General features: G+C 40.0%; 1 protein-coding gene across 9 annotated transcripts in view; it reads right to left on the reverse strand.

The window, feature by feature from the left end:
* Positions 1 to 24,063, reverse strand: part of ARHGAP28 (Rho GTPase activating protein 28) — a 184,259-nt gene that overhangs the window by 44,821 nt on the left and 115,375 nt on the right. For all 9 annotated transcript variants that reach the window (XR_001711230.4, XR_010152026.1, XM_009433673.5 and 6 more), the window contains 4 exons: positions 19,732 to 19,824; positions 10,954 to 11,043; positions 2,633 to 2,717; positions 143 to 285 (listed from right to left, as the gene is read on the reverse strand). Coding sequence is in view for 7 of the 9 variants with exons in the window: in XM_009433673.5 (XP_009431948.1) it covers positions 143 to 285; positions 2,633 to 2,717; positions 10,954 to 11,043; positions 19,732 to 19,824 (411 nt within the window). In the remaining 2 variants the exon portion in view is untranslated. The remainder of the gene's footprint in view (positions 1 to 142; positions 286 to 2,632; positions 2,718 to 10,953; positions 11,044 to 19,731; positions 19,825 to 24,063) is intronic.

The following is a 24,063-nucleotide window of genomic DNA, read 5'->3' on the forward strand; positions in this document are numbered from 1 at the left end:
GAGCCAAGATCGTGCCACTGCACTCCAGCCTGGGCAATAGAGCGAGACTCCGTCTCAAAAAAAAAAAAAGAAAAAGAAATCTTAGTTTTGTCCTGTGAAGTCACAGGAAGTTCCTGGAATAATCATGAAAGGTTTTGCTTACAGTTAAAACATAGTCTTCTTTCTTAATCTCTGATTTCTTAAGTTTATTTCTTTTTAGAGCCTCCGTAACCATTTCTGAATAAGACACTTCAAATGACAGCTCTTCAGCCTCTGGTGGAATGTTCTTTTCCAGAAAATCATCATCTAAAGACAAAACAAAGAATACAGACTATTTAATATGCCATTTAATCAATCAATACTATTTGCTATAAAACAAATTCAAAATATTTACAAGTGAATCCACAAGCACGTTACAGTGTTTATATGCAAGGAAAAGCAGCAGACCCACCCCGAGGAGTTCAGTTAAACAATAGTGTCGCATCACAGACCTCCATATGGACACATTTTTATCATCATTGCCCAAACAAACTATTTACTTTGATTTTTAAAATTTTAGATTTGTATGTCTCATGAAAGTTGCTGAGGATTATTAAAAGAAAGTCCAAAATAGGGTATTTCTATATATTCTTATGATATTAAAATTAAGCTCATCTAGACCCAATGTCATTGTTACGGGTAAGCAGAAGCTTAAAGCAGAGGAAGAAAGGCTGGAAACTGCTAGAATTCCTCTCTGCTTTGACTCCTGTTGTTTCTTCCCTCACCTGTGGAATATCTGCCTCCTAAGGTTTGTTCAAATTCCATTTGTATTTCATGGCTAAATTTGTTCAGGTGAATTAATCGGAATTTCTGTTATTTAATATTGGTTACCTGATCTTGTATGACATACATTGAGAAAAAGCTGAATGGGTTATATGTAGTACCCCTTAAAAATGTTTTTCTCAAGCTAATTTGAAAATTAAGACAAAAGAGTCACTGAGCAAAAACAAGTGAATCCATAAATCATTTGAGTGATCCTAACCTGATTTCTGATTCAGATTTCAGCTTGTCATCTGGTTTCATTGCCTGGCAAAACTGTTCATATGCAAAGTGAATAATTATTTTATTATAAAAAGAACTCATTCTCTTTTGCCCTCTGCTGTAGGCACTGACTAGGGGACTACCAAGTATAACAAAAGGAATAAAAGGCAGAATTAAAGAAAACTTAGTTAATTTTACATTAAAATTAGGTGGAGAAATTTGTAAGTCAACAGATATAAAAATTCTGAATAGTGATGCTAATTAAAAACACAATAATAAATGAGTGCAGCGAGAACTTAGAAAATAGCAAAGGGACGCCAGGCACAGTGGCTCATGCCTATAATCCCAGCACTTTGGGAGGCCGAGGTGGGCAGATCACCTGAGGTCAGGAGTTTGAGACCAGCCTGGCCAACATAGAGAAACGCCGTCTCTACTAAAAATACAAAAATTAGCTGGGTGTGGTGGCAGGCACCTGTAATTCCAGCTACTCAAGAGGCTGAGTCAGGAGAATCACTTGAACTCAAGAGGCAGAGGCTGCAGTGAGCTGAGATCGTGCTACTGCACTCCAGCCTGAGTGACAAGAGCGAAACTCCATCTCAAAAAAAAAAAAAAAAAGAATGGCAAAAGGAGAGCTATGATGTTCCCTTGTTATACAGGGGCTTGCATTCAAAACAGAGGAAGATAAACAAATAGAACTCTAACTACCTATGGATCTATAAGGAGCCTCTTTGGAGAGCAGCAATTAAACAGGCCAATGCTCCAAACCACAGGACAATTCCACGTAGAAGGCTAGTTTTTAGTGGCATGATTTCAACTAAGTCACAGTATGGCAACAAATAGAATGATGTAGAATACTAATGTCTGGCAAGTCCCTTCTTTTTTATTTTTATTTTTTCTTATCAGCTTTATTGAGAAACACTTCACATGCCATTCAATTCACCCATTTAAAGTATACCTGCCAGTGGTTTTTAGCTTATTCACAGAGTGGTACAACCATCACCATGATCAATTTTAGAACATTTTCATCACCTCAACACCTTTATTTTTGAAGCCAATGCTGAAAAAAGCACAGGATCCATTATTTACAAAAAGAAGGCATGTATTTTGGGAAAAACTGAGAAATCACAAAAATATGGCCAAAAGGGGCCTATTTCCTACAAGGAGGATCTGAGATTCCATACCTAGCCCATCTAGGGAGCCCACCTCTCAAGCGGAAGAGGCGCAGATAAAAGCCTCCCCAGCAGCCTTGTCAGGGGCAAGCTGCTCTGGTGCTGCGTGTGCCTGAGCAGTGAGTAGGGATCCTCAGAAGTGGCCTACTCCTGGCAGACCACATCACTTGGGAAACAGCCTTTAAAGCAAAGACACTAGCCATGTGAGGAGTTTCTAAATGATGAGGTGGTCGTGAAGGAGGAAAAGATTCTGCTTCCAATCTGGCTCTATTAATTTTGTCTTGTGTGACAGAATGGGGTGTTTGGAGTTGGGTGGGAGGAGTGAGCGATGGAAGTGACAGAATCACAACAGGGAGAAAAGCACCCTTATACTTCGCTTTTAGAAATTCACTGCTAACTGTATTGAGTGCCAGAACAAAAGCGAGAAGACACAGCTGAAGTTCAACAGGAGGCATGCCGCTCACCACTTATCGCATTCTGAACTGGCTGTCCAGGCTCCGGTGATCCATTGGAATGAACTGGTACAACTGGAATGGTCTCAAGTATAGCCTGCCAAGCAAAGGAAGATGAACACAAAACATTTTACCATAAATACAGTCCACCTCACATTTCAGCCTGACTTATGTTCTGCAGTATACAAGAGTTATTTTCACACAAAAAAAGCCATTCTTGATTTCATAAAGGACCTGCATCTGATTTCCTGTTTCTGCATTCACTTTGGATGTGTGCAGCTTACACATGTTTCACAAAAGGGAACAATGTAAGGTCCATATAACTGTGTTTTCCTAGCTCTTAAATATTTGCTGCTTATACCTTTGCTAAGATGTAGAGATTATGATTCCTGACATCACATAATTTGATATTGCTGCTTATACTTTTGCTAAGATGTAGAAATTATGATGCCTGATGTCACATAATTCGATAATTATAATATCATTTGTTAATTAATCTTCATGCATTTTTGTCTTACTTATATTAATTATATTGTTAATATAACATTAACATATTAATTCCCTCACAGCAAAATACAGAGTGATAGTAACTAACAAAATATTAGGTATCTTTTCTAATTCAATTTCCCCTCTTAATTAATTTGGTAATTTTTAAATTGAAATCCTGCCAGAGCACTGAACTCCCCTTCAGTATTATCAGAAGTTGAGTATCTATCCTGGTAAAGGCCTGTGAAGCAAGCTCCTGCCTAGGTCTGGATGGGTATCAGTAAAAATTTACACACAAATCCTATCAAAACAATTTACATGCAGATCTTATAAATTTTAATATGGGAGTTCTCTGTGAATATGTGTGATAGTGAAATCTGCTACTCCATCAAGAATCTTTTATATGCTATTCACACATAAAATGTTTTCCCCCAGAGCCTGATTTCTTTTTTTATTCTCGTATTTCTTTAGCAATAACTGAACACCTGCTTCATGAAAGGTCTTTTATCATGTACTACAAGTTGCGCAAAGGGGTCTTGAATTCTGAGCCTCATGATCTCTTTTTATTCCTATTTTATTTCAAAACAGTTGATACAATTATAATTGTGTAAATGGTGTATGAATAGATGTCCAATTATTAAAACATAGATGCCCAATTACTGTAATTGGTGGAAGAATGACAAACCGAAAAAAGGTCTAGGGTCATGTAGGTTCATTGTCTGGCCAATGTTTGGTGGCTCTACAAGTAACAATACGGAATAAAGATTACCCAGACACTCAAATCCTTAAAGAGATGTGGACAACTTTTCCCTTTCCTTAAGTTTTCCAACAAAGAAATGCTTTGTCAGACTTTGAAATAACTTACCTATGGGAGAGAAGACTCTTTTGAAAATTGATAAGACTTTTTTATTTATTTAGGGCTTGAAACTGATGGTTTGGGATACTTAAACCTACTGAGTGTCATTATCTTAATTTTCTCTGACAGTTTTACTGGCCCCTAGCCAGTTAATTGTACTGAATGAGTGCCTGCTCTTTGTAATGTAAATAATTATGGGACTTTCTTGGGGGAAGCAGAAATTTGAGTCATAATCCCTGCTCTTGAGCTACTTACAATGAGAAGAACAGAATAACACTTACAAAGCATTACGAAAATGAAGCCACTGTTAAGAACTAATTTCTGTAATACCAACTGCAAGTGTTATTGGAGAGCGATTGAGAGGGAAGAGGTGCTGCCCAGAAGGTTTCCACTGATGAGGTGGTTGGACTTGAGCTGGAACTTAAGGAATAATGAAAAGGACTTCCAAAGGCAAGAGGAGACATGCAGAAGCATTCAGGCCAGATGGAGATGGAAGCAGAAATTTCAGGCATGGAAATATCTGAAGCATTTCAGCACCAGGGATCACGAAGAGACTGGGGTACCAGGAGTCAAATCACGGTATTAGAAAAACATAAGAAATAAATTAATCAGGAGAGTCAGTGCAAATTATGGAAGGTTTTGAAAGCCACGTCAAAGAGTTGAGACTTAGAATCCTAAAGGTTAGAAACAAAACAGAGCAAGACAAACAAATGCACATCTTTGTGTTACAGCAGAAGAATGATTTATGGTGGAGATGAAGGAACAGTGGCAGCCAATAAATGGTACCTGAGTTGGGATGTAGGTTGAGCAGGAAGGCTAGATGCTTAACATATATCATTTTAAAACATCCGTTCCTCATTAAGGATTATATTACGACTAGCATCGTTTTTGATTTGTACTAGTGATTTTAATGTATTTTAAATATAAAGACCACCCCCATTTAAAGCAACCTTCCCCAGCTTGTTCATAACTGAGCCCACCGTTTCCCTAATGTGATCAACCACATGTGTTTCTCACCAGGGCTTTCACTGCTAAGGGAAGTGACAGAATCACAACGGGTGTTTTCCCTCTGCTGAAAGTTGCTCTGCTGCCCTAGTTACACCAAGCTAGGATTGGAAAGTAGAGTATGAGGGGTTATTATGTTAAATTTTAAATTGTAGGAGCCTGGTACTATCTGCTACAGTTTTCTCCTAGACTTTGACTAAAGTTATCTGGTATGTCCTCCATATTCAATAAAGACCATACAAAACATTTTCAATGCTCTATTCACTACTTAAAATTTCACTGACTCAAAACATGTTTATGATCTCTCTGACTGGCTGTTTGGTTTTTGCCCATGGTTTGAGTTTCTGTGCTATATGACTCCATGTACTAAAGCCACCTGTGCTTGATTAAACCAAGACAGTAAGGCTCCTCATCTTCTTGTTCTGCAACCAAGATCAGAATGGACAAATCCACAACTTGCAAAAAACACTGTGCCAGAGTCCCCAGAGACCAACTTAAGGAAGCCACATTCACTGACAAATATGCAATGCATTTTACAGCAGAAGATATAACACTTGCAAAATCTATTCAACATGAATTTAAAGGTATTCTGATGATGTCTTGAATTAAAACATTGTTCACATCTGAAATTATAACCTAAATACCTAAATATTAAGACAATGAGAACATTAAATACCAAATATCCATGAGAATAGCCAAAGTTTTATTCAGAGATTCTTAACTTTAATGCAAATGACTAAAATTAAGTAAAATATCTTCATACTCTAAGAGATGAGAAAAAATTATCCAAGTAGAGCCAAGAAAGAATGTAAAAAAATAAGATTTGAATAAATTATTGCAATAGGAAAAAATAGGCACAATTAAATAAAGTTAGTTATCTCTTTAAAAATATTGCTGCTGGAAAGATTAGGCATGCATAGGAATGGGGGGATATGGGAAATCGCTGTACTTTTCCACTCAATTTTGCTGTGAACCTGAAACTGCTCTAAAAAATAAAGTTCTGCCTGGGCAATATAGCAAGACCTCATCTCTACTTAAAAAAAAAAATTTAGCTGGGCATGGTGGTGCACACCTACAATCCCAGTTACTGGGGAAGCAGAAATAGGCCAACAGCTTGAACCCAGCCATTCAAGGCTGCAGTGAGCCATGATCATGCCATTGCACTCCAGCCTCGGTGACAAAGCAAGACTTTCTCTCAAAAATAAATAAATAAATAATAATAAAGTTTATTAATTTAAAATATATTGCTGATACGGGCAACTATTTAGAGTCTGATTAAGATATAACGCACACATTTTAGAAACAAAAATGAGTAATATTTACCATCACAGATAATTTAAAATTATAATGTAAATAAACATTTGTGTATGTGTATGCATGTATATGTGTACACACACAATAAATTTATAACAACATACCTTGTAATTTGAAATAAACTGTATATCTTGATAAAGCAAATACACATTACCAAAATTCATATAAGTTGGGATAGAAAATAATCTAACCCTTAAATTACATCCATTAAAAAATTAAACAGGCCCAGTGTGGTGGCTCATGCCTGTAATCCCAGCACTTTGGGAGGCCGAGGCAGGTGGATCACGAGGTCAGGAGTTTGAGACTAGCCTGGCTAATATGGTGAAACCCAGTCTCTACTAAAAATACAAAAATTAGCCAGGCATGGTGGTGTGCGCTTGTAGTCCCAGCTACTGGGGAGGCAGAGGCAGGAGAATGGCTTGAATCCGGGAGGCAGAGGTTTCAGTGAGCCAAGATCGCACCACTGCACTCCAGCCTGGGTGACAGAGCAAGACTCCGTCTCAAAAATAAAATAAAAATAAAAATAAACAAGCCAGGCGTGGTGGCTCACGCCACCTGAGGTCAGGAGTTCAAGACCAGTCTGACCAACATGGTGAAACCCTGTCTCTACTAAAAATACAAAAAAATTAGCTGGGTGTGGTGGCGGGCACCTGTAATCCCAGCTACTCAGGAGGCTGAGGAAGGACAATCGCTTGAACCCAGGAAGTGGAGGTTGCAGTGAGCCGAGATCGCGCCATTGCACTCCAGCCTGGGAGACAATAGCAAAACTCCGTCAAAAAAAAAAAAAAATTAAACAAAGCTTTATGCCTACAATGATACCAGGCTTTGGAGGTTTCATAAACAAATTATTAAATATATCAAAAATATATACAAATTATAAATATGTGTAGATTTATATATTATATGTTTATATCATAGTTCGATAAATGGCTCCAAGGTACAGAAAAGAACCCAGAGTTTTCAACATATTTGTACAAAGGTTAGCATAACCCTGGTAAACAAATTTTAATAAATTGTATGTGTAGACTAATCCTGTTTACTAGAATACAGGTTAAAATACTAAAATAGTAGTGAATCAAATTCTAGTTTAATAAAAGAATAACATAACACAATAAATTGGGTTCATCCAATTTTATTTTATTTCTTGGATGAACCCAATTGATTGTGTTATAGTTCAATATAAGAAAAACCTATCAATGTAACTTCCTAAAGTAATTGATTAAAGAAGGAAAACATTACATTCATCTTAACAGATGCTAGAAAATCATTTGATATAATTTAAACTCCATTCCTGATTAAAACAATTATAAAGCTCAGAATCTTAGAATAAATACTCTCCTTAATGATGAAACATTAGAAGAATTCATAAGAAAAATCAAGAACTTATCAAAGGATCCTCATAATTATTAATCAATGTTATAAGTGATTGTGGTCAGTCCTCTAAGGGAAAACAATGAGATAAATAATTATTTTACATACTGAGTCAATAAAATTTTCAGTATATGCAGATGATTTCTGAGAAAAATCATAAAATTAAATGAAAAATTTTTAGCAGCAGAAAAGCTTCAGGAAGGAAGCTAAAGGAGACACTTATAAGAAACAAAAAAACCTACTTTCCGTATATATCTGCAAAACAAGCTAGAAAATATCATTAAAAATCTTACGGTTTAAATACCAATGCAAACTAGTATGTGTGAAAATGCGTGTAAGACTTAAAGGAATAAATTATAAAACCTCACTGAAGGATAGAAGACGTACATAAATGGACAGACACAATTATTATTCCTCAATGGGAAGACTCAATGTTTTGAGATGTGGATTCTCTCTCCAATATTAATCTTTAAATTCAATGAAATTCTTAATAAAGTCATAACAAGATTTTTTATGAGGTAGTCATAGCCTTTTTCTATGTTCATCTGGAAGAAAAAATTTCTAAGAAGGGCCAAAGGAAATTTTAATGCAGACTTTGATGAAGGGGAACTTACCCTAACAGATTTCAAAAACAAACCATAGAGACAGACATCTGCAAACCTGGTGGATTTACTTCTCATAAAGTTGGCATTTCAAACATGAAGAAATGATTAAAGACTGGGGGAAAGATACGGGTTAGGTCATGGCTATCTTATGGAAAAGATAATTTAGGTTACCTTCTTTTACCATTTTACAACATAAATTCCAGTAGGGCAAGTTGTTGGGGCCCCCTGAAGTCTTGGGGATGACAGTAAGTTGGCCCCGGGAATTTAGCCTGGCAGGAGAGGTTTATTTTTACAGGTGTCACAGACAGGACCCCTGAAGCCCTGGCCCCTGCTTCATTTGATTACCGGATATCCCTCCTTCTAGAAGAGACTGGGAAACCAAACTGGGGTCCCTGTGGTTCCTTATAACCAAGAAGCACAGGGCCCAAAATGTAGTTACCAAAGCAATAACTTGGCATCAGTGAGCCACTCTAGCAAATAATCATTTTAACTTTTCTAAAAGATACTCTGAGTAACAAACAATCCAAGGTAAGTCAAGTTGAAGGCCAGTGCCAGTGAGATATTTTTTAGACCCAATACTGCTGAAACTTTTATTTATGTCATTACTGGCATTCAACCTGCCTTCAGAAAAAAACAAAATGAAAATAAAAATAAAATCTGGGTGATTAACTTACCCTGGACAGCTCTATAACTGCCACACAAGACCCTTTTCTTTCTCTTATACCCTCAAACTTGCAAAAAGCCTATTTGTAGACAATATGTGCTCAGTAAGAATTTGCTGAATGAATGACTGAATGAACCAATGATGCGAAGAAGTTCACAGCTAAGAATAAAGAAATAGAAAAATATGACCAGCAGTCTTACCAGAAATAAAATTGTGGCCATGGAGCTGCCATGGAAACACCTAGAAAGGAAGGCATGCCTACCATCCTCTCCTTTGGCAACTCAATCATACAATCATCCTCCTCCAAGTTCTGGTGGTGTGTGCATGGAACCACACGCAGTCCTGTGCTGCTGCTTGTACAAAATGCTGGGGGTGTTAAGGCCAGCTACAGAGGCCGACAAGGGGTCCGACCATGTCAGGAGCTTCCACGTTAACTAGAAAGTTGGAGAACCACCGCAGCCTGTAAGCGAGACTTGTATTTTAAATCAATGACCTGAGGCTCTGGGAGGGATGAATTTGAAGGGAATAAAGCTAAAGTCTGGAGATCACTTAGGAGGCTACTTCAGCAGTACAGAAGGTAACAATGAGTTTCTGTACTGAGAGACTGTAAGACAGGAGGGGAGCAGAAAGATTTTACAACCATTCACATGATGAAATTCACAGGTCTCAGAGATGTGCATGAAGAGGGGAGGAGGGAGGCAGAGTTGAGGCTGCCACGCAGGGGTGACTGTTGGGCACATGGGTGCCACAAGCTGCGATGGAAGATAAAGGATCCTGGGCAAGTCCTCAGAGCACGAGTCCCCAGTCACAAGGGAATAGCACAACTGTGTAAGATCTACTGCAGGTCACTCCTTATTCGAACAGTTACCAGACTTTGTGAATGACTGACTTTGTTTTCATTAATAAGTGGGATGAATTTGAGATGACGTCTAAAACAGAGACACTCTCACTCATTTGCATCCCAATGCCTGGTCTTGAATGGGAAAGTAAGAGCTGATTTACAGTCAGTGGGTCAGATATTGTGGGTAACCCTCAGCCTATTTATGCCATAACCTACAGAGTTATTAGTAAGTTAATCAATGATAAAAGTCACTCATATTATTTTATTCCTCTTACATGATCACTGTGCAACAAAACAATACCATAAACAAAAATCTAAAAACACAACAGCAAAGTTAATTTATGTGGGGCTAACAGCATTATCTCCCTAAACAACAGGGATTTCCTAGGAATGTGTCATGCATGTAAATGTCATCAGCTCCTTGTTTCTCAAAATGGACAGGGGTTGAGAAAAAACTGCCCCAGCAGAACCTTTGAATGTGCCACCTCCATCTGAGTGGCTATTGTGCTAACTGCTGCCTTCCATCAACCTGCCACTGGAAAACCATTGCCTCATCTGATGGGGTCTCTCACTGTCTTCTGTGGAGGGTCTATCATATCCTCCCTGCAGAGCTCCTGCTCAGAGACAATGAGTGGGGATTCGCAGTGGGGGTGACGGGAGGGGGAATGACAAAAATTTTTGACAAAACAAAAGTACAAGTTCTGTTACTTAAGACCAAGGGAATGAATTCATCTGAAGGTAAAGAGTTTGCATGAGTGAGTCCTGAGAACTAAGGCATAGTGGAGAGCCTTCAATATCAAGATGAAGGTTTTGAATTTATCCTGTGGGTAAAAGGAACTTCTGGGTTAAGATGGTAGTTAAGCCACGTCATCAAACCTCTGGGACTTTTCTGAGTGAGCTCAGCTGAGAAGACCAAAGTTAACAAATTCCTCCAAATTGATACACATAAAAAACATCCTTTGATTTCTGGCTGCAGTGACATGAATCCATGGAGTCCTCATTTATTTTGAGCCTCTTTCTTCCTAATTTTTACAAAGTTAGTAGTTCTACCAGCAGCTGTGGTTTCCTTGCAATCTTAGCTCAAGTATTTTTTAATGTTTTAAAGAATTGCTTCTTCTTACCTTCCTACATTAGTTGCTTTGACTTGCAACTGTACCTTGACATGTAACTGTGCTGACATGGATGACTTACCACAGAGTCACTCCTGGGAACCGCAAAACTCCCTTCTTTATCCTGGGATGCGTCAGACAGGGTAGTACTGTTGAGAGAAGCATCATCTGGCTAAATGGAGAAATAAAAGTACCATTCTTATTCAGGCAAATACTTTCTAATGTGTTTGTGTATTCTGCTCTGTGTTCATACTGAGATATGTGTGGCAATATATGCAATTATGACTGCCTGTGCATGGACAACTGCATCCAACTGGTAGTGCAGCAGTATTATGTGCCACGTAGGTGCCCAGCCCTCTAAGGACACTGGCCTCTGTGGCAGACACTGATGTGCCTGCCACAAACTCCATTTGCCTTAACAGTATCTTGGTTTTGTTCCAGGGAATTGGGGTAAATCAAAAAACCTGATTTCCAGGCTCATTTGCAGTTAAGAGGGGTCACGTGGCCGACAAGGTGTAAGTGAAACTTTACCAAGTGTATTTATTAAGGAAAAAATATAGGTTCATTTGATACGTGCTCATGACAGGACCACAGACGACAGCCTGGAGCTGCCAGGCATGTTGTACAAATGAGGACAATGGGCACCAAGAAGAAGTCAGGGACAGAAGAGCAAGCCTGGCTGTGTCCATGCGGCCGGCCTATCAGACATGGGCCACCCATCTGAAGGGTCTCCATGTGAAGCAAAACAACTCCAACTTTTTGATTACATGTATCCAAACACAAACTTAACTGGACTAATCTCATAATTTTTTTTTAGCAGATTCTATGACTGTTTTTTGTAGTGAATAGAATTTAGTAGCAATAGTACCAAATTTTGTTTTTTGTTGTTGTTGTTGTTGTTGTTGTTGTTTTAATGAAGCTGGAACTAAGAGATTTTTATTGCAGTGTAGTATGGTGCCACTGAAATTAAGATGTGAATATTATTTGCTTTAGCAAGGAAACTTATTGCAAAATTTAATGCATTTGATTGAATATATTTTGCTTGACTATATTTTCTCAATTTTCTGGAGATACTATACATTATTTTACAAAATGAACAAAGATCTTTTTTTTTTTTAAAGAAACAAATAAGAAACAAGAACTAGTACAAGAAATTTAAGTCAGCTGGGCATGGTGGCTCACGCCTGTAATCCCAGCACTTTGGGAGGCTGAGGCAGGAGGATCACCTGAGGTCAGGAGTTCCAGACCAGCCTGGCCAACATGGGGAAACCCCATCTCTACTGAAAATACAAAAATTAGCCGGGTGTGGTGGTGCATGCCTGTTGGGAAGCTGAGGCAGGAGAATTGCTTGAACCTGGGAGGCAGAGGTTGCAGTGAGCCAAGATTGTGCCATTGCGCTCCAAACTGGGCGACAAGAGCAAAACTCTGTCTCAAAAAAAAAAGAAAGAAATTTAAGTCAAGATGGTGAACTGACAATCTACCTCCCCTGCCACCCAAATAACTACAAATGGCAGAAAAATATATATTTCTTAGAAGAAAAGGTTTTGAATAGCACTGGAAACCAGTGAAGAATTCCATAGCAGGCCAAATGAGAAATTTGTAGGTGTAAAGCAAATGGGATTGGTTTGACAAGATAAAAATCTCTTCCTAAATGTAACATAAAATAAAATGTCTAGGAAGGGAAGAGAAAAACAAATAATGTAGAATGAACAAAGAGTAAGAAAGGGCCGCAGACAAATAATTAAGACATGTTTAGAAAAATAGGAGCCAGGCAGACCTCTCTTGCCGTAAATATGTAGACAGCAACTAAATATAACCCAAGGAAAAAACACCAAAAAAAATGCGATCTAAATTAAATGAAATTGTTGCCTTGGGGATGAATGAATTCCTAGTTTGAGTACAGAAGTCTAAGAGAGAAGGAACTCCAGATGCCACAACAAAAGACATGGAGGGGAGAACAAGAAATGAAATCAGCTTTTATCTCCCTCATTAGTTTGGTTTTGCATTTGAGGAGCCTGCATACGAACCAACCTATCCCCTTTACACACATTATTAAGCACCCCCTACTCACACAAACACACAATCAACAATTTTGGCCTTTCTGGAAAATAGATCTACTCAACTGCAAAGGAAACATACAATAATTTCCTATACAATCGGAAAATCAATAAAGTCCAGCTCTATGCCTCTGCAGAAAACTTTAGAGGCCCAGTGAGCTATAATTCCCCCTATCTGCAATGTACCGACAGCTTCTGCCTTGCAGAACACCTTTCACACACTGTGTCCTTAGGTGAAGGCGTAGGGTGAATCCTATCATCCTCCTGCTGTAAAAGATTCTGATAGACGGGGCTGGGGGAGGGGCTGGGGAGGAGGACAAGATGAAACACCTCAGATTGACAGTCATGGTCAGAAGCTCTCCCTCCACTGGAGGCACAACCTAAAACCTGAAAACACTCGCTGCCACCCAGCGGGAGGCGTGCAGTTCCCTGACCACATGGTACTCACTTCACTGTGCGCATCACAGATTGCCACACATTCCAAAAGCTAACGCGTTCTCCACACGCGATGTTTACATTTCCAAAATCACTGGAAAAAACTAAACGTCTATATCTATGTTGATACTGAAAAAAATATTTATACAGGAGTCTGTCATTTTTTCTGTGTGAACCCATGAAGACCCAGCTTTCGTTGACAACATCCTCCACACAGGATATGCAACAGAAAATGATTTTTTGTTGTTGTTTCTGCCTGTAGATCTTTTTTAATGATAGAATTTAGTTATTTTAGATTTACCTATTAAATTATTCCTTACTAAGTTTAACAGCTATGGGTGATGGGGAGATGTGGCTGTGTTTGCTGACAATCTGAATTATGTAGCATCTTTACCTAAGGGAAATGAGAATTTATATACTTTATTCTACATTTGTACTCATAAATGTTCTGGGCAGCATTATTTGTAATAACTCCAAACTGTAAACAATCCAAATGTCCATCATCAGGTGAACATCAATAGTGGTATATTTATACAATGGAATATTATTTAGTAATGGTCTAAATTTTTAAAACATACAACAAATGGATGAATCTCAAAATTATTATAAATTAAAGAAGCCAGACATAAAAGAACATACTATAATTAGACTTATATGAAATGGGAAACCAAGCTAAGGTGTTAGAAATCACAGCTGGGCTTGCTTCTCCAGGATGGGGGGCCTGCTGACTGACAGGGCCCAGGAAAAATTTCTGGGTGATGGAGATGTTCTATATTTTGATTAACTGTAATTACATGGGTGATAACGTTTGTTAAAATGAACTGAAGCTGGGTGTGGTGATGCACACCTGTAGTCCCAGCTACTTGAGAGGCTGAGGAGGGAGGATCATTGGAGCCCAGGAGTTTGAGGCTGCAGTGAGCTATGATTGTGCCAGTGCTCTCCAGGCTGGACAACAGAGTGAGACTCTGTCTCTAAAACACAAAAAAACAAAAACACAACCCAAATTATTGAATTATACATCTAAAATGTAGGCACTTACAGTTTGTAAGTTATACTTCAATTTAAGAAAACATAAAAATTATTTGATTCCCTAAAAAAATGTAATTCTTACCTTCTGAGAAACTGAAAAGGGCCATTGCTGCTTTGAATTGAGATTATATTGCTATAATAATGGGTATATTAGAGATTAAAAAACTGCTTTGGGAAATAATTTGTTTGCCAAAAATTATAAAAAGAGTGAGACAAGCTAAATAAAAATACAATAATGACCAAGAAAAAATGTTCAAATCTGGAGCATAAAGTTGAAGAAAACTAGAAAACAGAGCAAACAGACTAATATGAGCTAATTTCACAGAATCCTTAGGGTGTCACTTTTCTAGCTGGAAGCCTCTTTGACAGGTGGTGCCTTTGTCTGAGTTTTGCTCGGGCCCACTGGGTTCATTCCGCCCACTGGGTTCATTCCGCCCACTTGGCCCAGCAGGCTGCACTCGGCTTGTGCTACTGGCCCAGATCCCATGCCTGCCAAGGGCAAGCTAGGTGCGGAGTGGCAAGGGGTGTGTGAGCAAGCGCAGGGTCCAGCCACAGCACAGAGCCAGGCACATCAGCTGCAGTGGGGCAGGCAGCTCCAAGTGCCAGTACAGGCACTGGCTCTGTACAAGGCTACGGCTGGACCAGGTGTACCACAGGTGGCTTCCACTGTGGGCACCAGGGAATGCGGTGGTGCCTAGAAGCCTGGAGATCCCCGGAACTGCAGAGCTCCAAAGAGGGTGTCACAGCCCTGGCTCAGAGAGCCCCTAGGTCTGGGCTCCCCAAAGGGACACAGCTCTTCTCTCCTTCTAGTTGCCCACAATGTGGCAAGTGGGAAGCGTGTTTCAGCCCTGTTTATGTTACAGCTCTTTCAGTCCCACCATTTGGCGGGTCCAAAGTTCTAGTCCCAGGTCCAGGAAAAATGAGGTACACGGACAATGGGAGGGTGAGCAAGACAGAGAGGAGCTTCACTGAGTGACAGAACAGCTCTTAGGAGACCCCTGGTGGGTAGCTCCTTTCGGCAAACAGGTCATCCTGAAGAGACCTGAAATGGGTAGCCCTTTCCCACAACTGGTAGTCCCTGACGTCTGTGTGACTGGCTGAATCCAGGGGTTTTTATGGGCTCAGAAGGGAGGAAGTGCATGCTGATTGGTCCATGAGCGGCCATGGGCGGGCCTGGAAAAAGCACCATCCAATTGGCTGAATGGTCATCAATGGAGTCCTCACTCTGGTCAGCAGACTTCACCCAGAACTAGCAGCCCATCCTCCAGGCTTCAGGCTGTTCCTGGCTTGAAGGTGAGGTTTCACCAGGTACCTGCCCCTTTCTGCCCAGCAACCTGTCTGCCTCCCACCTTCAACATGCCATCCGCAGTGCCCAGGCTGTTCCTGCTGAGGGGCACCTGCAGGCCTGTGCCGAGCTGCCCTCAGCACCCACCTCGGCCTCCCTCCCATGCTGGTTGGTGCCCAAAGTTCTGAGGGGGGCCAAGGGGGCAGGGGACTGGAATGTAAGCACCACCCTGAGCATGTGCACACCCTGGGGGGTTGCAACAGCGCCTGGGCTGGGCCACAACTTTGCTCCACATTGGAGTGGGAGCCAGGAGCGGGGAGAGGCCAGGGAGCATGAGCAGGCACTTCCAAGCCTATGGGAGGAGGGGTTTCCCAGGCCACCAAGAGTACAGAGATGCCCGGGTCCAGAGCTGCAGGTGGGCAGCTGCAGGTGGGCGGCTGCAGCTGTGCCTGGGAGCACAGGACTCCCACCCTGCCAACTCAGCAGGGGGCAGGGCTCCCACCTGTTCCTGGCTCCTGCTGGCCCCATGGAAGGCACAACCCTGGCTGCACCTCCCTTGCTGTAGCTGGCGTCTTCACAGAGGCAGCTCCAGAGGGGCCTGCCTTCAATAAAATTTAGGAGCTATTCAATTGAAGCAAAGCATCCAATATGTGCTCTTGAAAGGTGGGAATGGGGAGAAAAAGAATTTAAGACATAATAGAAGAAAATATCCAGCAACTGAAGAAAGAAAAGTATTCTTAGACAGAAAAGACCCACTACGTGCTGACCAGGATGAAAAAGATAAAAAGAAGATCTTTGTGAAAGTTAAGAATTCCAGCAATAATTTCAAAATAAATTCAAAACTTATAAAATTTAAAAAGTTGCAGAGAGAACAAACACAAAAACCTAGAGAAGTTTATTTATAAAGGAATGAGGTCCAGGCAACTAAAATAAGAATAGAAAAAACATACGGTCACGCTAAGGGTGTAACAGTTTGTCAAAAAAGAGAGAGAGAGAGAAATTCTACTATATAAGTTTTCCAGGAGATAGAAGGTTTCCTGTTAAAAATGGACAGTCAGTTGTCATATGTTCCTAATATAACCCCCCCGAGACCAATCTGGTTCAACTTTCATGTAACTAAGTGGTGAGCTGTTTTTTAGTTGCCATTGTGAACCCAAAATAACTGAGAAAGGTCTCAGTCAATTTAGAAAGTTTATTTTGCCAAGGTTAGGGATATGCCCATGACACCATCTCAGGGTGTCCTGACAACATGTGCCCACGGTGGTCAGAGTACAGCCTACTTTTATACATTTTAGGGAGACATAATACATCAGTCAGTACATGTAAGATTTACATTGGTTCGATCTGGAAAGGTGGAACAACTTGAAGTAGGGCTTCCAGGTCATGGGTAGATTTAAAAATTTTCTGAATGGGCTGGGCACAGTGGCTCATGCCTGTAATCCCAGGACTTTGGGAGGCCGAGGAGGGCGGATCACCTAAGGTCAGGAGTTTGAGCCCAGCCTGACCAACATGGTGAAACCCTGTCTCTACTAAAAATACAAAAAAATTAGCCGGGTATGGTGGTGCATGCCTATAATCCCAGCTACTTGGGAGGCTGAGGCAGGAGAATCACTTGAACTCAGGAGGCGGAGGTTGCAGTTAGCCGAGATCACGTCATTGCACTCCAGCTTGGACAACAAGAGTGAAACTCTGTCTCCAAAAAAAAAAAAATTGATTGGCAATTGGTTGAGTTATTATTAGTAGAAAGGAATGTCTGAGTTATGATAGGGGTTGTGGAGACCTAGGTTTTATCATGCAGATGAAGCCTCCAAGTAGCAGGCTTTAGAGAGAATAGACCATAAATGTTTATCAGACTTAAGGTCTGTGTTGATGTTAATGCTAGAGGGTATAATGAGGCATGTCCAACCCCCTCTTCCATCGTGGCCTGAATGAGATTTTCAGATAGCTCTGGAATACCCTTGGCGAAGAGAAGGGGTCCATTCAGATAGTTGAAGGCCTTAGAATTTTATTTTTGGTTTACACCATGGACCCCCAGGTTGAAGGTCACACAACCTGAGCATGCCAGATGAACCAGGCATGCAACCATGGGTGGAACCTAAGTGCTCAGAATGAGGAACAGGGACTGAAGTAAGAGGCAGACACCATATGGCAGGATCTAGGATCTAATCAGATTGAGCCCTGGCATCACCCCATGGCAGGATCCAGTCAGAGCAGGCCTCCTGGCATCACCTTATTGCAAGATCCAATCAGATCACACCTCATTACCCTCTGACTATAAAACTTGCTCCAAGCCCCAGCTCAGTGAGACAGATTTGAGCATTTCCTCCTGTCTCCTTGCCATTTGAGTTGAAATAAACCTTTCTTGCTGCAAAACTTGGTGCTTCAGTGTTCTTTCCATTTTGCATGGGCAAACTGACCCAGTTTGGTTTAGTGACACTAACGGGTATGAAGAAGGTATCAGAGCCTCCTAACCATCCTGTAAGAATAAGGATTAGGTCCACGTGCTAAGGCGGCAACACGAAAGGAAAAAGTTGTTAGTCCATGCTAAGGCTATTACTACATTGTTTTGCAGTTGTACAAGCCTTGGTTAACTCCCCATTAATTTCTTAGTTTTGTGATAAAAAAAAAAAAACCCTACTTGCTTAAAATTAAGTTCCTTAGATTTTCTTTTATATGAAGCAAACAGATATAACTGATAATTTTTAACAAATGGTATGATTGTATTTTGCAGTAAATTATGAATCAATAGCAAGTATAGCTATTTGGTTATCATTTAAGACACTGGAAATAAACTAGAAGGATTATTTTACATTTTCAATAAACCAACACCTTGACAGATTATTTCATTTATGTTGACTGCACATAAGGAAGAAGTCTTCTTTTATCTATATAGGAATTGATTTGTAAGGTAGGTTTCTGATTACTGTAGATTGGACTGTAAACATTTTGTAAGTGCTTGGGTTTAGTGGTGTGTGTGATTAGAGTCAAAGGTCATTCATATGTAACACACAAATAGACTGTTTATTGTAAGTAGCTTAGTGAAAAATAAATATGTTGTCTATTAATGAGATTATAAGACATTCAATGGACTTTTAAAAACAGGATTATTGAGATATACCATATATGCAATTAACTGTACATAAAGTATAAGTAACATACAATTTGATGAGTTTTAACAACTATATAGACCTATGAAACCATCACCACAGTCAAGATAATGAAAAAACAAGCACCCCCCAAAATGGACTCATGCCTCCTTTGAATCTCTCGTTCTCTCCCCTCCTCACCCTCCCTCCTGTCCCCAGGAGCCAATCAATGATTATCTTTCCCCCACTATAGATTAGTTTACATTTTCTATCATTTTGTGTGAATCAAATATTTTTGGGTCTGGCTTCTTTCACACAGTATAATTATTCTGAGATCCATCTGTGTTGTGCATATCAACAGTTTGTTGCTTTTTATTGCTGAGTAATATTCCATTTTGTGGATATACCACAATTTTTTTTATCCATTTACCTGCAAATGGCCATCTGGATATTTTCAGTTTGGGGGCTATTACAAATAAAGCTGCTATAAACATTGTAGATAAGTGTCTGTGTGTATATATATTACTTATGAGTAGAACGGTTGGGTCTTATAGTAGGTATATCCTTAATATTTTAAGATGCTGCCAAGTGGATAAAACATTTTACATTCTTAACAACAATATATGAAAGTTCTAATTGCTCTGAATCTTTGGCACTGCTTGGTATTGTCAGTCTTTTTAAGTTTAGCCATTCTATAGGGTATCTAGAAATATCTTATTGTGGCTTTCTTTGCATTTCCATAATCATTAATAATGCTGAGCACATTTTCACGAGCTTAACTACTCAACTTGAGCTCATTTACTGCTGAATATTTTCCTTAAAAATTACCTAAGGTAGATAAGTATGTTGAAATCTGTGGTTGTCCAGCCATCTTAATTATGTTGCACTTTTTTCAAGTTTTGCTCAGCCATCTTGAAGAAATGGCTTATTTCATGCCTACCACCATCCCCCCCCCAAATATAACTTACCATGGAACCACTTGTCTTGATAACTCTTGGAAGCTCTCTTTCTTCCTTGGTGCCATCCAGCTGATTAGTGTGGTTGCCACAGGTATCACGAGGCTAACAGAAGAAATGAAAGCCACGTTTATCTAGGCATATCTTTCCAAATATGACTGCGTATTCACACATGCATTACACTAGAGTTTTTATATATATGTACAGCTGCCTGGAGATATATACAATTAATGACTACCTGGGCACTGATAACAGCACTTACCAATTCATTCATAATTATACTGATCCTCATAAATGCCATGTACTGTAACAGAATTCGTCTCAGAAGCAAACTCTGCTAGCTTCCTGCCAAAACCCACTTTCTTTTCTTTCCTAACTTATGAATATCATGATTTTGCTCCAAGATGGTATGTTCTAACTAAAAAGACTGAGTGTGATCATGTGATGGTTCCATCCAGTAAGATATGAATGTAATTCTACTTGGTGGAGTGTCTGGGAAAGCTAATGTTTTCTTGTGAAAGTGGATGAAGTCAGCGTCTTTCAGAAGCATGGACATGGTGCATGTGATGTCCAGACATCCTGTAGGTATTAACAATTGGCCCATACACTAAGGGTGGCAGAATGGAAAGAAGAAAAAATTGATAGATCACTGCCAGGGCAGCCATAGCAGCCTTGGTCTTTCTCCTTAAGCCTCTTGTTTTGTAAGAAAAGTAAACCTCTAATTGTCTAAGTCTGATCTAACTGACAAAACCATGCTATTTTAAAGCCAGACTTTGTGATTGTATTTTGCAATGGTTTGTAAACCAGTATCAAGAGAAAACCAACATCATGAAAAAGAAGTACAGTGATAAACATTCTACAAAAAGCAGATAATTGAGGAAAGAGAAGAACATTTATAATTATTTAATAATTTTAGAGAGATTTGAGAGGCGGTTGTAACAAGAAGTCAGGAACTAAGTATAACAATAAAGGGGAAATCAGTGAAAAAAGAGGCATTCTTGTGAATTAACAGTATGATTGTTGAATTATAAATGCAACAGGGGCCAAGTTATAATTACGCATAATAAACATTAAAATTAAGTCTCTACAAGAATAATGCAGGCAAAATCTACTAGCATACAAATAGAAAAAATATATGGAAAATAAGTGACAATTTAAGATATGTGAGTTTAATCCAAGCAGTGAAAGGAAGAATAGAAAAAGTGGAGAGAAAGAAATAATTACAGAAATACTTGGAAGAGAATGTTCAGAATTCAAAGGAAAGCAAGAGTTATCAGAAACAAAAAGCTGAGTGCTGATGATGATGGAAAAAAAAGATTTCATATCCTAATGATATTCAGTTCTCCAACAATAAAAATACACCTACAAGGTTTCCAGAAATATAAAAATGAAAGCAGGATATAAATAAAGGAATAAGTTTTAGGGAGGCATCAGACTTCTCAACAATAACACAGTATGAAAAAGCAGATGGGCCAATAGCTATACATTACTGTAGGAAACCGATTTAGGGCCTAGCATCTTGATACTCACCAATTTAGGATTTAAGTTTTTTGGATTATAAAAATTTAGTATCCAGAGACATTTCTTGCCAGATTTGCTCAAAGAGTAAAAGGCACAATCTGCTAAGAAGATGTAACATTCTGTAATATATGTGATTATGTAAGTTGGTATTTTTACTGTTCTACGTAGTCATTTCATTATACTCTCCTTCATCATCCTTCTGCAGGACAGGACAGTGCCGGCCACCTCATTCCATAAACTGCCCAGCAGCTCACGGGTATGGCTAGAATAACTTCAATGTTCTCTTCTATCTCAGTGAGAAGTTTCTTCATGTGTTTGGCACCACGCTTACCCCGGTTAACTTTTTTTTTTTTTTTTTTTTTTTGAGACAAGGTCTTGTCACCCAGTCTGGAGTTTAACAGTGAGATCATAGCTCACTGCAACCTTGAACACCTGGGCTCAAGGGATCCTCCCGCGTCAGCTTCCCAAATAGCTGGGACTACAGGAACATGCCATTGCATCTGGCTAATTTTTTAATTTTTTTTTTTTTTTTTTTCTAGAGACAGGTTCTCGCTTTTTCGCCCAGGCTGGTTTCAAACTCCTGGGCTCAAGAGATCCTCCTGCCTTGGCCTCCAAAAGTGCTAGGATTACAGGTGTAAGCTGCCACACCTGGCCCTGATTAGCCTTTAAAAGGTGGTATGACCTTCAATGATTTGAAATGAAAGGCATAGTGAAAGCCAAGTGAGAGAATATTTTGCCCACGGGGAGACTGGGAAAGAGAAGGGACAGAGGAGACTTGCTGTAATTATGCTTCTGTTTGCATGTCCTGAGGATGCCTGAGATCCTTCTGGTACTTTGATTATTCACTCTTTCACATGGAGCTCAAGACAGAACTGCTTTACTTACCCCAAAGTGACAGCCAATGGGTTGGCATAGCTTAGCTGGTTTGGGGTGGGTGGCAGCCAAGGGGAGACAAACGCAGGATGGGTTAATGTTCCCCTTTGGCCGATGTAAAATCATTTCATAAACATTCCATTCAAAGGCCAACTGTTACCTTACCTGATAACTGAATTACCATGTTTCACCTTCTAACCATCACCATTGCTTTTGTTTGCATTTTAAATTCACTTTTAAGCTAATATATAAAAATCCTGTATGCAGGGGCCACGTCTCCTTATTTTACTGCTGTTGTCTAGAGTGCTAGGCACTTGGTGAGTGTTCACTAAATACCTACAATTGTTTCTGGTGATTACCCTATAAACCTGACCCTGATCATCACTTTTTAAGGGAAGAAGAGAAGATAAAGGCAAAATGAAGGAAGTTTTACTCCCCATATACCTAGAAATATATTATATCGAGAGCTCTGCAGAAAAGAGTACCATAGCAGGGCTGACATACTCTCCCCAGGAAGGCCTGTTTTGCAAGGCAGGCCCCTGGGCTGGCAACTGAGAATCTGAGTTTCAGGAGGTTCCCACTATTTCCTCAATGTTATGACTGGCTCATGGATCCTAAACTCTTTGTGCAAACAATATGACTTATACTGAACACCTGCGTTCCTTCTGGGAGTCTGGAATTTTGTTGCATACTAGGTAGAGGGTGCCTACATGATCAACCCCCAATAAAAACCTGGGGCTCCTTGGCTTAAATGAACTTAACTGGTAGAAACAGTTTGTTGCTGGAGGAATTAATCTTGTCCTATGTTACTTCCCAGAGAGAGGACTCTTGGAAGCTTGCGTAGATTCCCTGGACTTCGCTCCATGCACCTTTCCCTTTGCAGATTTTGCTCTGTATCCCTTTGCAGTAACAATTCCAGCCATGGGTAGGACTATTTGCTGCATCCTGTGAGTCCTTCTAAACCACTGAACCTGGGCATGGTCTCGGGAATCCCTCACCCATGGGCAAACCAGATTATGTATTTTTGATATTTAAGCTAATATATTTTACAATACCATATATAAGTGTTTGAAGATTACCACTTGTCTAACCTACACACACACACACACACACACCCACTCTCTCTCTCTCTCATCCTTTCGTGATTATCTACATTGTTATCTTCTGCTTCGTATGGTTAGATTCGAAAAAGGTAAGAAACATATTTTTCAGACCTTATTGGCCTCTGCTTGCCTGATGCAACATCTGCAGTCCAATTTAAAAATGTACTCACAGAGGAGGCAACATACCAGTCTAAAATAGAAGTCCCTCTCTAATATACTGAGAGAGAAGAAGTTCTGTGAAAACTCACCATATATTTTTCCTCTAGTTTGGAAGAAGGCAAAAGATGGAACATAAGGATAAAAAGGTACAAGAGAAAATAAATAAAATAAGCCCAGAATAATGAGAGTCCCTTGTTAGGGGTGGGGGTGTGCGTATGGTGTGAGATTGAAATTAGGGCTCCATAAGATAAGCTGCCTGGAAATCTGGTGAAATCAGGTGGCCTAATAGCAGGTTCTCCCTGCCGTACTCCTGCAGAGAAGGTCCCCCAGCCAAACAACCCTCCTTATCCAGAGGACAGTTCTTGTGTATCTCTGAGTAGTATTTCAGTTCCCTGCCAGCCTATGGAATTACTCAAAAGCCAATCACCTCCTCCTGTGGGAGCCAGGGAACAGCCTTCCCTCTTGATGCTACAAAGCCTGCAGACCCCACTTGCTCACCCTGTTCCCAAGAGCAGCCTACATGTGGCCCTGTGTGGCATGCGGTGTCCTCCTCTCCCAAGCTGTGAGGAAACGTGACTAATAAACTGCTGTCAATTTCATGTGACCAGTGTTGGGTGCTGTGTGTTCAGCCACTCTCATAATCCAGGGGTGGAGAGCTTTCCCTCACCAACGGGGTAAAGAGAAGACA

This window comes from Pan troglodytes, chromosome 17, assembly GCF_028858775.2.
Source record: "Pan troglodytes isolate AG18354 chromosome 17, NHGRI_mPanTro3-v2.0_pri, whole genome shotgun sequence".
Classification (NCBI taxonomy): domain Eukaryota; kingdom Metazoa; phylum Chordata; class Mammalia; order Primates; family Hominidae; genus Pan; species Pan troglodytes.